The 13,566-nt window shown below is 37.3% G+C and overlaps 1 protein-coding gene across 1 annotated transcript; it reads right to left on the bottom strand.

Annotated features, from left to right (window-relative positions):
* Nucleotides 1–6,218: 6,218 nt before the first annotated feature.
* Nucleotides 6,219–13,526, bottom strand: LOC104529223 (leucine-rich repeat-containing protein 1-like). The gene is made up of 5 exons (XM_010173465.2): nt 13,461–13,526; nt 12,077–12,192; nt 11,004–11,176; nt 9,249–9,385; nt 6,219–7,459 (listed from the first exon to the last, which is right to left on the bottom strand). Exons 1-5 carry the CDS (start codon nt 13,524–13,526, stop codon nt 7,301–7,303), a joined length of 651 nt encoding a protein of 216 aa, XP_010171767.1. The 3' UTR covers nt 6,219–7,300.
* Nucleotides 13,527–13,566: the final 40 nt, after the last annotated feature.

The raw sequence follows: 13,566 nt of genomic DNA, 5'->3' as shown, positions 1-13,566 counted from the left end.
CTCCCAAAAATAAAACCAACTCCTTACTCTGATGTAATGAAAATTGTGTTAGATGGGTAATAAGCTTCCATCACCCCTCCAGGCTGAAATTGCTACAGTTCAGCTAACAGACAGTAGATATGTACTCCAAAAATAAAGCTACTTTAAAAAACCCGAAGTAATTTATTAGTTCATTCTCATTATATTAAATACTACAGGACCATGCTTTGAAACAAAAGAGGTTACTTTGAGAAGAGAAATCAGAGAAAAATCAGTTCTCCTTACAGAATTTTACAGATTATAATTGGTCTTCTTACTGCCCAGGTAAGGCAAAGTTTCTTCTTGTAGTTTAAAAATGGGGAAACTGAGCCCCAAAAAGACTAAAAGGGACCATGTTTTAAGTCACTAGTTGCAAACACAGAGTGAGGCACATAGATTTATATTCTCTTAAAAATATTTGGAATAAAACAAAGGAAAAAGGCTAATTCAGTACTTAGGATTTTAAGCTTCATGGGTATTTGGACTGTGTAACACTGATATTTTGTAAATGCAGAAGTATTTGGAGGGAAAAATTATCAGCCTCAGCAGTTGTTATGTTCCATGGAAATATATTTTTCATCTCCCTTCATTAGTAGTGACCTTAACTGAGTGGTAACAGATCATTTTCCTTCAATATTTCACCAGCAAGTCAGGTGGGCTCCCTTTTAACCTCCTTTCAACACGTTTTTCATGTTTTCAAAGGTAGTCTCTTCAGAACATAAATACTCCTCTGTATCATACCCCTGTATGTTAAAAGGACAAATTGTTCTCATAAACTACAAGGTGTCTGTTCTGATAAGATCTCGCTAATAAATCCTCCAGAGAATGAATTTCCTCCAGGCAACAAAGGTGTGCAAATGCTATGTATCACCCTAAGTCGTTCTGGTAAATGAAAAAGAATCTAAAACACCCTAACAATTAAAGCCGAGATGTGAAAACCACCCACATTTGTGAAATACCATACCAAAACCATACAGTGACAGTGAAACACCCTGATTACAGCAACAACCTGGTCACCATCAGCAAGAAGAAGTCACTGCTTTCAGTTACCCACAATACTTCAATGGTAATATACCTGCTACTATAATTCAACTCAAAACCCTAAACACACATTTTTGCCTGTTCTTCTATTTAAAATATTTGCTTAAATAGTTTAATTAGTAAATCTGGTAAAGAAAATATCTTTAAAATATATTTCATAGAACATAAACACTCTTAAGTACAACTACACATAACATACTCTACTAATTGAAAACTATTTCAGACTCGTTCCCTTTTTTAAGTACAAAAGGCTGTCTCTAAAAGAGCTTTTTGTGTGATTCACATAAAGAATGAAAGCTAAACAAAATGCTGCCCAAACAAAGGCATATTTGAATATGCTTTCACTGTACAACAGGCAACATAAAAGCTGCCTCAATAGCTTATTGAAGCAAGCCTTCCATGAGGAAACTTTGCTAGCAGTAAATACATGACTTTAATATTAAACTTAAATATTCAAGTATTAACTAGCCAGGTTTTTTAATTTCCTGAAGACACCATTTAAAAAAAAAATAAACAAAAAAAACCTGCTGTAGGTTGTCCTAAAAAACATCCACTATGCAAATTCTCTTCAGACTGGCAGTTTACTCCCCTTTTGAATGGAAAAAAACCCATCATCAATATTCAATCACTTTTTTGTTAGTTTAGATTTTGTTTTGGTTTTAAGTTGCTTAGTTCAGGTCCATGATATCATCAACAAACTAGAGAGAAATTCAATCATGTTTATAATCATATAGTGCCCTGTTTCATCTTCCAGAAACACAGGACAATCATGTCTCCTATGAGCTACTTCAAAATGGTTTAATGCAGCCCATTTATTTTGGGTTTGGGTAAAACTGGCAAGTTATTGGAAGATATGAGAGAATCAAACTTCTTACATCAGTTGCATAGTCCCATAATCTGCTCAAGTTTGCTTCAGGACCAAAAGAAAATTGTTTTAGTCTGACACAAACCTAACTGTGAAGAGTTAAGTCCTGCCTCTGCATTATTCTGTGGATGCTTACAAACTGAAATTCAAGTTGCTGATGCTTCGGTGGTATTTGCAAGCTGTGCGTGCACCCGTGGATTTTGAGGAAAGCTACCACAGTCAGCACTTGTCCATTGCAGAGATCACTGTTAGTATTTTGGGTAGGGCTGTTACCATGTCTCCAGCTGCACATCCAGAGATTTTGGTCAAGACAACATTCTCCAACAACAGACGAGCAGGAAGAGAAAAAGTGTCAAATGTCACTGGACATCAGGTGTCCGCTTCCTGGAATTAACGCCAAGGGAGATTTGGTAAATCCCTTCTCTGAAACACCGCCGAGGAGGCACAGAGTTCTTCCCATGAACAATACTAATGCTGTACTTCTCAGCAAAAGACTTCTCCTGTACAAAGATAAGCGACTTCTTAAGATCTCAGTCCTCCAAGCCCCCTGTTCTGGTAGAACCCACAACTGGCTGTCCTGTTGCCACAGATCAGAGAGGAGATCAAACGCATGGTCTCTCCAACACCCACCAAAAGAGGAGGTCAGCAAAGCAGCTCACAAAGCTGTCCTCAAACCATGTATCTACTTTTCCACTTTGAAAAATATCATTTTCACGAAGTTGATTGAATACTAATTATATTCCTGACCTCAGAATGAAAGAGGAAGGCACTGTCCCTCTGAAAATTTCACAATTGGTTCAGGAGGAAGGGAACACCCATAACATTTATTGATAGCCAAGACCAGTCTGCTTTTGTCATCTTCTCTGACAGCAACCTAAGCACAGAAACACATTTATGTGTTTGATGGTAACTGAAGATGGGAAACACTCTTATCAAGTCGATTGAAAAACTGAAGTAATTTTATTTTCCAGAGTCAAGGCAAAGACAGGCAGTGAAATCTCCATTAATAAAAGGTCTAGACATCTCTGATAAACAGTACGCTCCAGTCTTAAGTAGAAATTTACAGTAAACCAGGACAGTATTAACTGATATACTAAAGAATATAGTTTAAGAAATTAAATTCCTGATGTCACTACTCTCCTCTCAAAAGCTGAATCTGTGAGCAGCAAGTAGTGAAATCTGTTAAGCAGCTAATCAGCTAGAAACTGTTCACCTAGCACTAGTAAAGCACTAATATTAGACAAGAAGCAGGCTGATCAGCTTGTCCTGGACACAAACAAGTCATGTGCTGGAAAGGACAGTGGTATGCAAGTCTCTAGTTCTCACTTTCCCACAATACACAGATTATCCAAAATATGTCATGTAAGCCAGAAAAATAATCTTGATGCATGAATGACATGGAAGCTGTGGAAAAAGCCTGGAGTAACACACAGTGGATGGAAAAATCTGTTGCTACACTAACTACACTAATAATGGCAGCAAGAGAGTGTGCTGGGTTTTGTTTTGGTTTTTTTCTGCTCTTGTAAGACCATGGAATTACGACTTTCAATAAAGAGAACTTGCACGCAGTAACTGACAGGTTAATATTAAATCCACTCCACCACTATGGTCAATTGCTTTCCCCTGGTTACCTGTTCAGCTAATAAAGCAGCATGCAAATTTGGTAGTGTTTCTTTCCTTGCATTAGATCCACCTCACAAAAACCTTACAAAGCAATTTAAAAAGCAGAAAAAGTTTAGAGAGGAAAAAAAAAAATTATGTTTATAAAGTTATATTCACTGCTCAGATTCCTCAAAGCATCATGAAGAGAAAAGAGACAAACAGGGACTGGGGAGGGCTCATGCTTTAAAGGACACACACTGCTTCAGCGTAACAAACATCATCAGTTTTTTCTGGCTATAAAATACAGTTTAAACTGCCTGGAACTTTATCAACACTGTGGGGAGGACAAGTGTAGCTAAACCACTTTATGAAACAGTATGTACACAAACCATTCAAGAAAACAGGGACTACCAGGGGTCTAGGCTGCTGGAGGTTTGACCGTGTGGAATGACATGCAAGTCACTCTTTCATGGTAAAGCTATTGTGAACCAGGTATTTAGGATTTGGGGGAGAGAGAGGGTAGCCACTTGTCACTGTTTGCACAAGGAGTATCAAAGTATCTTTTTCAGCCCTAAAGACAAATGATATTTCAACTGCTACTATTCCACATCACCACCAACTGTTGTCATACCTCAAGTTTTTACTAGCCTGGAAAAATGCACTTACTGCCAGATTCAAACACCCTACACCGAATTGTATATACCTGCAGTAAGGTGGAATCTCAAACTGCCTCACCCAAAGAGCATAAATAAAAGACATTCCACCAAGATACAGCGCTATACAGTGTTAGCGTAGAAGACTGAAAAATACACCCCCTCTTTCAGATCTCCCCATATACTCACTGGAGAAACAAAACAGAAATCCAGACTTTCATTACATAGATTCACAAAGTGAAGACAGATGGCAGTGAAACGCCAGGAACACCAATAGTCCTCTGAGGATAGTAGCAGGATGGTCTGATGAGGGACTTCAGCTCCTCTAACCTCTTCTCAAGTAACTGTTGGATTCTATTCTGAACTCAATTTATTTTATTTTCTTTTATTTTTTACAAAAGAATGGAGGCACACACCTTCAATAAGCAATGGATACTACCCTTGGCTGAGATGACCAAAAGGAGACAATTCCAGCCACCCTAGGGTGTAGGAACATGAAACTGTCCCAACTGAAGGCAACAAGCCTGGAACACCCATTTCTCTGTAGTCAGAGAAACCAAAACAAATAAATAAATAGACTGCTGACCAGTTACTTCATGTCAAACTGATGCAGCAAGTACTGCCTGTCTTCTGGCTAGTTTTTGGGCTGTGGTAGTCTCCACAAGCTTACTGGAGTGTGCAAAAAGCAACTGTGTAGTGAATAAACATCTATTACAGAGCTGTAACAAGATTTACATCTTCTTCTGACTTCAGCAGAAGGGAGTAGGTGCACACAGGCAGTTAAAGATCTTAGAATCGTAGAATCGCCTGGTTGGAAAAGACCTTTGAGATTGATCATCGAGTCCAACTGAATGTATCTTCATCCGGTGGCATGTCAGGCAAGGCCCAAATCCAGGATTTACACATTCATTTCATCTTGCTGATGGAGTTCTCCTGTTTATATCTGTCACAGACACTAAAAAAAAACCAACCCAAAAAACAAACCACAGCCTCCAATTGAAAAACCATCACCACAGAGGACAGAGTCTTTCTGCCTTTGGCTTTGGTTTGTCTTTCTTAGGAACCCATTTTCATCTCAAATGGGTTTCATGAGGTTTACTTGGACTCTGGGTACAGAGTTTTTTACATTTTTAAACTTTTGTTCTGTCACTCCCAATAAGTACTTTAAAAAGAAAATCCTACCCAAGGTTGGAACCACCTGTATCAAAACCCTATTTTCTTTCTGGTTTTATTTCAACAGTAGCTTACCAAGAACAACCAGGAGAACTCTGCCTCGGGAAGAATGAAATTGCACTACCCCTGAACTAGACTAACATCTATCAACCTGCAGCAACTCCTGCAAAGAGACCACGCCTTGAAGCTTAAATGAGGAATCTTTGGGATGAGAAGGTCATAATAATTAACGTGTTTTGCCAGGTTAGATTTGAATATTTGCAGCTGGCTTGCAATACGTAGTTGTTCAATATCAAAAAGAAAGCAGCACCTTTTTTAAAAGCTTCAAATCCAAATTTAAATTACAAAAGTTATCAAATATTGCAGTTATTAATTTTAACACAGAAGTTATTACGACTTCCCTGATCTTTTACTTCCCCATATTCTCCCAGAAGCCCTCATAGAACCAATGCTTACTAGAGTAATCAGAAGAAGGGATGTGGTTAGCCATACGTGAAGTGTCAGGTCTTTCATTTTGTTGACACTTGGGTTCATTGCATTAGCTCACACTAAAGATGTAAAATCTTTGCTCTGAACTCAGAGCGCTCAAGTCTCTGCACTGAACAAGTTAGTGGTCTTTGTTAGCTCATGGCACATACAGAACCCAGAGACACCAAAAATCAATCTTTTATGAGTCTTTTGCAAAGTTGGTATTTACTGGATTCAACTCAGTTAATACTTACCTTTATAAACAAACCAGAACCCACAGATTTAATAAGACCTTGAAATCAGCATTGGGCCACTGGAAGTGCAACACAGTAACAATGATAGTAAATTCCAGTATTAATTCATACATACTTTAATTGCTATTTCAATGATACAATAAATCTATTGAAGCTTTTAAAGGTTTTTTTTTATTATGGTTTTATATAAATATAAATATATAAAACCACCAAAGCACTTAACGAATCATGCTTTCTTGTGTAATACATAAAACTAATTTCATACTGTGCTTCTGAAAGTCTATCGTGCTGTTTTTCAAGTTATTTTACAGATGGCACATTTAAAAAAAAAACCCAACAGAAGCATGGATTTCTAGTGACTGCAATGCAACATGGCATCCCAAACAAGATGTTTCATTACAACTAAATTAAAGTGTGAGTGCATTATGTAATAAACAATAGCAGTTTGGTCATTTTAATCTTAATTCTGTTTACAACAAAACTAACATTTGTGCTTCACAACCTAAAACCCCATGATACAAACATAAGTTCTGTGCTGTAAAAATCCTGACAAATTACTGTCCGAAAAGAAAAACATATAAAACAGGAGATCAAGTTTAAATCTACTCACTTTTCTTGAGAATTGCTATATTTAAGACTAATATGACATACAAGACACAATAAGGCACAATGGGTGGTACAAACAAATGAATACAGTTGTCCATGAAACTTGTTCTCTTCCACAAATACTAAAATATGTACCGCTCAAGATAAATTTTCTCTTAAAAATGAAATACATCATCTTGTTATGAAAGTCCTATACAAAAATTTAAAATTTACACCATCTGAGCTGCCAAAAAAATAAAAAAGTGTATCAATTTTCCACAAAACTATATTTCTCACCAGAACATCCAGCCACTGGGAAAAACATATCCCAGCACTCTGGAAAAGAAAAGCGTTATTTCCCCTGTGTTTAAGACAAAAATATTGTATTCTGCATACAGTAGTGTATTATACTTTAAAAAGCCTAGCACTATTAAAATTACAATATTGATCCGGAAATTATTGGTTTACTGCCTGGATGAAATAAGGCACTTTCTTCCAGTGGGCAGCACTTTTCACATATATGGAGACGATGAATCAGGTTCTGGTTAAAAACAAAAAGGGGCTCAGTGAGGTCCCAGAAGACGACAGGAACATTTCAACAGCAGGGGAAGACACAGGAGGTAAAACCTGGAGATGAAAATCTACACAGAAGTGGTCACTCTGTCAATGGCATTATTGACCTCGTTTTTGTTTGAATCCAGTCCTTTAGCAGCATTCATATCATTCCGTAAATTCTCCACTGTCTTTTTCATGTTCTTTAATTCTCCAGGGTGTGGAGTGGCTCGCCTTAGAAGTGTTCTCTAAAAATAAACAGCGCAATAAGTGGTTTTGCCTTCATCTTTTTGAAAAACAACATACACTTTCAAGGCTTTAGCATTCACATACCAAATATTAGGTATCAATTTTTTCCTTTTTTTTTTTCCCTTTTCCAGCTACAATGCTCTATGTTGAACGTTATTTTCAGAGTTGCTTGTTTATGAAGACAGTGAAAAAGGCTTTAAGAACTGTCTAGGAGCAAAGTTTTTCCTCTCTTGACCTACTAATCTGAAAGCCACTCAAGAGAAGTACAATTACAAGTTATGAAGTGAAGATGCTTTCATAAATATAGTTGGGAATTTTTTTTTCCCCTCAGAAAAACATCCAAGTGATTTAGGATCACATTTCAAACAAAAAACATTCAGCTGGTTTTGAAAGAATCTCTTAAGATCTCTTTACAGCGTAAAATACATGTTTATGTGGTTCTCTGTATGCCTGCCAGCCCCACCATCAGATTGGTTTTCTTGTCAATTGAGAACAAATATCTTGAAAGGAAGAAGAGGGAGCATTCCTCTCCCATCTTAGACACAAGAACATCTAACAACATTGTGCTGAAACCTTTGCAGGGAAAACAAAATTTACAAAAACGTGAACTGAGCAGACTGCAGCAGAACTGATGACCCATAAATGGGTGCATTGGTCAAGACTGCTTTGGAATCTGCCCTTCCTCCTCCCCAGTGGGATCATAAAACTTCTTTTTCCCCTAGAAAGGTTCTTGTTACAAGTCAGGCTGTAATACCATGACTGACAGCGGTTATCATTAACACCTGAGTACTCGTTATTGTATAGACCATCTCGGGTTGGTAGTTGTTCTGTACCATCATTCTGAAGTCCCTCATCAGTCAGCCTACTAACCACGCTTGTCAGAAACATTTAGTTTTGCTGCTCTGGATTAAGCAACCACCTAACTTGAAAATTTAAATGTTTCCCTACTAAGAGTTTTTATAGTCACTTTTAAAAGTAAGACCACAGTTCTAGTGTGCCACAATCCAGACAGTGCCCTGAAGTATCTCAAGCTGAGTTCTAATGAGGACCACCAGCAGGTTTTTAGAGCATCAGAGAAGCACATTGAAAATCTGATTAAGGAAGTCTTAATCTTTACAAAGAATTTTAATTGTTAATGAAAGTTAGTAAAGCAAAAAATCATGTTGCATTTTGATCTTCAGGACATGCAGAGCCCAACTTAATGGAGAGGTCTTATAAGTACAGTGACAGATGTTCCCACATCCTTTGTTTAAGTGGGAAACTAATGAGCAACATTCTTGCTGTTAATGGACACTATGGTTCTTTCAATGCAAATGGTGAAGGAAAAAAAAAAAAGAAGAAATAAAGAGAGAGAGAAAAAGAGAGATTGGAAATAGAAATTAAAGGGACAAACAATGGCAAACTTAATGGAAACACATGTCAGAGCGCTGGAATCCTAAATTGGACCCCTATATGCTTTCAGGCAGTAAAGCTTCACAGATGGAGAGAAACATCCTATCTTGTTTCTGGAAAGAAAACATCCTGCGCAGGCACAAGAAAATAAAGCAAAACAAAGACTGTCCTGCATCAGAAAATAAAAGTTATATTGAAAGCAGAAAAAAAAAAAGCGTCATTTTAAGACAAAATGAAAAGTTTTGGCAGTCAACACGGAACAGTTTCTGCTACAAACGTATGCAAAAAGCATGCAGTCACAGCTGAAATATTTACAGCAAGAGAGCTCAGACACTTTTTACACGTTTGAATTAAAGACACAGTGTCTGCCAGTATCCAAAAGCTTGGAACACATACCATTTCATTATCCTCTTCGTCTTTTTCATCTTCTAAGAAGCGAATTGCACTGACTCTATTCACTGCCCGCTCATTCCATGTTTCATCTGACATTTCATTTACCAAACTTTCCAGTGCACCACATCGTGGTAGGTTATCTGTTAGAAGAGCAAAACGTAACTAAAGATTCACAGCAAGACCAAAACATCAACACGCTATATTGTTAATAACTGCGATATTCAAGCAATCACTCATTCGACTTACAATTGGCTATTTCTATGTTTTTGATAGAAAATATAACTTGCATTAATTTTCTGTTATCAAGTACACACAACAAATAGTTTCTGTATAAATGAGAAATTTCTGTACTTGGACTGTTTCAGGTTTGTTGCAGTTCTAGAGCACTGATTATACAACTTAATATAACTGCCACTATACATGCTTTTCTTCTGGATCATGGCTGCCACCTGACATTGGCCAGTTCCCTAAATGGTGTTCCATAACACAGGATCATTGCTTTTACTGACCTCATCCTTTTAGTATTGCTAGGTATACACATCCAACAATCTTAATTCCAAGCCTTTTACCCTTGAAGCCATGAGATTCATCTGGAGAGGATGAAATCTAACTTCTAGCAGTGAGGCCTTTAGAGAAAGTCAGTCTAACTCAGTTACTCCTGAGCTAGCTTAACCTTCTCAAAATCTAAAGGGGTTAATTCATTTACTCATTTTAACTCTTAATGCAATTTGTATTCTTAAAATCCAGAAGCTGACACAAAACAGAGCCATTTCCACACTTCTATTGCTTTAATGGTTTCTGTTTACTCCAGCTGCATAGTACTGAAAGAGTGAAATTAACCTATGCAAGTTTGGGTACCTACAATACAGATATCTACAGCTGAGCTTTTCTCCTCAGGCCCCCTTTGTACACAGTGGAGAAGAATCCACATTATTTCTTTTAAAAGTCTGTTCTTGGATGAGAGAAATTACTCTCCAGTGATTACAGCACAAGTTTAAATATTAGCTCAAATGAATCCCCTTGAATGTTCACACACTGCTATAAAAGCCTGAGGACAAAAAACATCCAGAAGTTAACGGAGCAGCAACCCAGCCAACAGTGAAAAAAAGTTTATAGTCCCACCTGACCCAGAGGCAAGTTTCAGCACAAAAGGTAAGAATAATTTATACTGTAATTCTACACTTGTTGAAGAATATAATAAAGTTACTGTACAGCATCTTTGCTTGAAAGAAAATTATCTTGCTAAAAAGTAAAATGTCTATGGCTTATTACTAGCTATATATAATAGCTATGCAATTATTTTTCTGGTAAAGAGATTGTAGTTGGAAAGCCACCAATTTTCACTACACATACATTTATTTAAGATGTATAATCAATGTACACAAATATGGACACCATTACTTGGTCCACTGGCAAGTCTCAGAATAATCATATGATTAAATCTTCTTCTTCCAGGTCTATAGTTTATTTATTTATTGTAGCTGGTGTCACTGTATTTTCAATAACACTCACAGCCATGTTTTTCAAGTCCTCTGAAAACTCGTATGATTACAAAAAAACCCCCACAAACAAACAAACAAACAAACAAAAAAAAGGCAACCCCCCCCAAAAAACAGTTTACAAGTGCAAATTCAACCAGAACTTTGCTACTTTACTTATTAGAGCTCATACATGTTTTACAAACCTTTATGGAACAGGAAATACAGTAACGAAAGACATGCTTCTATACATAATGAAAAACTGACTCTAGGCACTTACCTTGGCAACCAGGCTCAGAAGGCATTTGAGGAAGTAATACACATGTTAAAATCTTTTCTCCTGTTTCAGGGTCTGTGTCAGTCTGAAAAGTCAGTAGAGGCTGGGACTGGTTATCAGACAACCACAAAGCCTTCAGCTTTAATGTAGTCAGTGAGAGGGGAAGATACATCAGCCTAGTTCAAAAAAGAAAAGTAAAAAAGTCAGGGCAATCTCTAGGAGGTTTAAGAGAAGGCCATGAAGTATATATCCCCGAGCTGGAATAAACAGGATTGAGATTAATGCCTCTAATAGAAAGCATTGCAGTACTCATTGACTCCAATCACTCCATTCTTTTAGAAAGAATCTGAATCTTAACTTTATACCATAATTCTCTGTAGCTGTGAATAACAGATAAAACAATGCTGAGCTTTTTCTGCTGCAGTAAAATGCCCTGGAAGGCAGACAGCTGCTTCTGCTCTGGAGCCTTATATATAAACAATTTCCAGAACAGAAGTATCTAAGTGCCTACGAGACAGTTATATTGCATAGATGAGATGCCATTTGCTTTTCCTTTTTTTTTTTTTTCCAGCCCCATTTAACCTCCTACTAAGCAACTGACCTAATTTGCTGGTTTATGCTTCAATCCACTCCTTTTTGCATTTTGATGTCTGAAGCATATCAACTAAGATTCATGAGAAGCCAGAAGGTCAAAGTGGCATTAGTTGTTACTTGCACTGTATCTCTAAGATAAGACATTCAGTATTAGTATTACTTAAGGCTGGTAGTTTCAGCTGAAGCTCTACCAAATTGCCTAGATTCTGTTTTAATTCAGAAATATACAAATCCAGAGGTTTTTTTAAAATCCCATCTTTTCCTCAGGGCCAAAGCAATCCAGAAAACGTATTCATGAAAACACACAATTTATGCTACTGTGGGACAAAGGGGAAGACTAGTTTGATGATTTCGACAGTAACACCAACACAAAAATCATAATTGATTTTTTTATTACTTCATTCTTAGACCTAATTTCTTTTGTCATTAGAAAGAACTAAGCAAAACTAGCAAAAAAATGTGACAACACAAAAAACTCTTACCTGTTTCCAGCAACATCCAGCACATGAAGTTCAGTGGCTTGTGAAATTTCAGAGGGAATTCGAGATAATCTGTTGTCACGTACAGAAAAGACGTTAAGACTGCAGCACCCCCCAATCTGTATTAGGGAAAACAAGAGAAAAAAAGGTCTGTTTTTTTTTGCAGTATGATAGTATAAGCAAAAGCATGCAGTACAGTCATGTAGTATGTCATAGCGCATTCAAGTTATGATGCCTGCCAGACACTTCACCCAGGGGTACAGGCTGCAAACAAGTGTTAGCTTAAAAGAAGCCTGACCTGAAGCCAGTCTGTCGGAGCAGTTTCTTGAACATCTGCATCTGCAAATAATGTATAACTTTACAAATAGGTCAGGTTCTACCTACCTCTTAGAGCCTTCCATGTCAGGAAGGTATCAGTAACCACACAGATACCTCTTTGTAGACAATCCTCACAAAAAAAACTAGCTTTTACTTTCAACTTTTTCTAGCTCTATGTTTTACATAGCCTGAAAAAAGTCAACAGATTAATTCCTTCTTTCCTCATGGTAACTTTAGATACAAGCAAGTGCAATGGGGCTTTAGACAAGGCAAAATGCAAAATACACTAATTAACTCCCAATGTTTATTGAGTCTGCAAAGAATAATGAAGAGTTCACAAAAAGTAGAAGACTTTATAAGTAACATCTTTGATGCCCTGTTTTATTAGAAGCATCTAATTTCAAGATGATTCCCATATAAACTGGCCAATTTAATATAAAATCCTCTGTCTCTACTAATTTATCCAAACATAAGCATCTGCATTCCCAAGCTAATTTTTGGGTGCAAAAGATGGGATTTTTCAGTTTTACCCTTACAATATCTATATTTTGCATCAAAGGTACATGTTTTCAAAAAAATAAACCCTCTACATTCGATTAAAAAAACCACATTCCACTTTTTTTTTCAGGATGGCAATTAATACTCCTATAAACACTGAGATTACTAATTTTAGCAACTTGAAAGCTGCTTCAAGTTACTCTTTCTTCCTATTCACAAAGGAAACTTACCTTTGTTTGCTTATCATACTGAGCTTCAAAAAGCACTGCTGTTTGTTTGCCAGTTCCAAAACTTGTCATGAGGAGAGGAAAAAATAAAAAAATCTTTCCTCTCTTACTCCAAGTAAGGAAGGAGGACCTGGGGAACCACAGGCCTGTTAGTCTGACCTCAGTGCTGGGGAAGGTTATGGAACAGATCATCTTGAGTGCAACCACACGTTCAAGACAACCAGGCGATCAGGCCCAGTTAGCATGGGTATATAAAAGGCAGGTCCTGCTCAACTAACCTGATCTCCTTCTACGACAAGGTGGCCTGCTTAGCGGATGAGGGTAAGGCTGTGGATGTTGCCTACCTGGACATTAGTAAAGTCTTTGACACCGTTTCCCACAGCATTCTCCTGCAGAAGCTTGCTGTTCATGGCGTGGATATGAGTGTACTCTTCACTGGGTGGAAAACTG

The sequence above is a fragment of the Antrostomus carolinensis genome, unplaced genomic scaffold, assembly GCF_000700745.2.
Source record: "Antrostomus carolinensis isolate BGI_N321 unplaced genomic scaffold, ASM70074v2 scaffold10408, whole genome shotgun sequence".
NCBI lineage: Eukaryota > Metazoa > Chordata > Aves > Caprimulgiformes > Caprimulgidae > Antrostomus > Antrostomus carolinensis.
This window is presented reverse-complemented; position numbering and strand designations above follow the sequence as displayed.

Coding starts and splice junctions, on each gene's coding strand:
- LOC104529223 (XM_010173465.2), bottom strand. CDS start 13,526: ATGAACAGCAAGCTTCTGCAGGAGAATGCTGTGGGAAACGGTGTCAAA. Junction 12,193..13,460: donor AAGACTTTACTAATGTCCAG/GTAGGCAACATC, acceptor TCCCTAATACAG/ATTGGGGGGTGCTGCAGTCT. Junction 7,460..9,248: donor ACGAAGAGGATAATGAAATG/GTATGTGTTCCA, acceptor GTTTATTTTTAG/AGAACACTTCTAAGGCGAGC.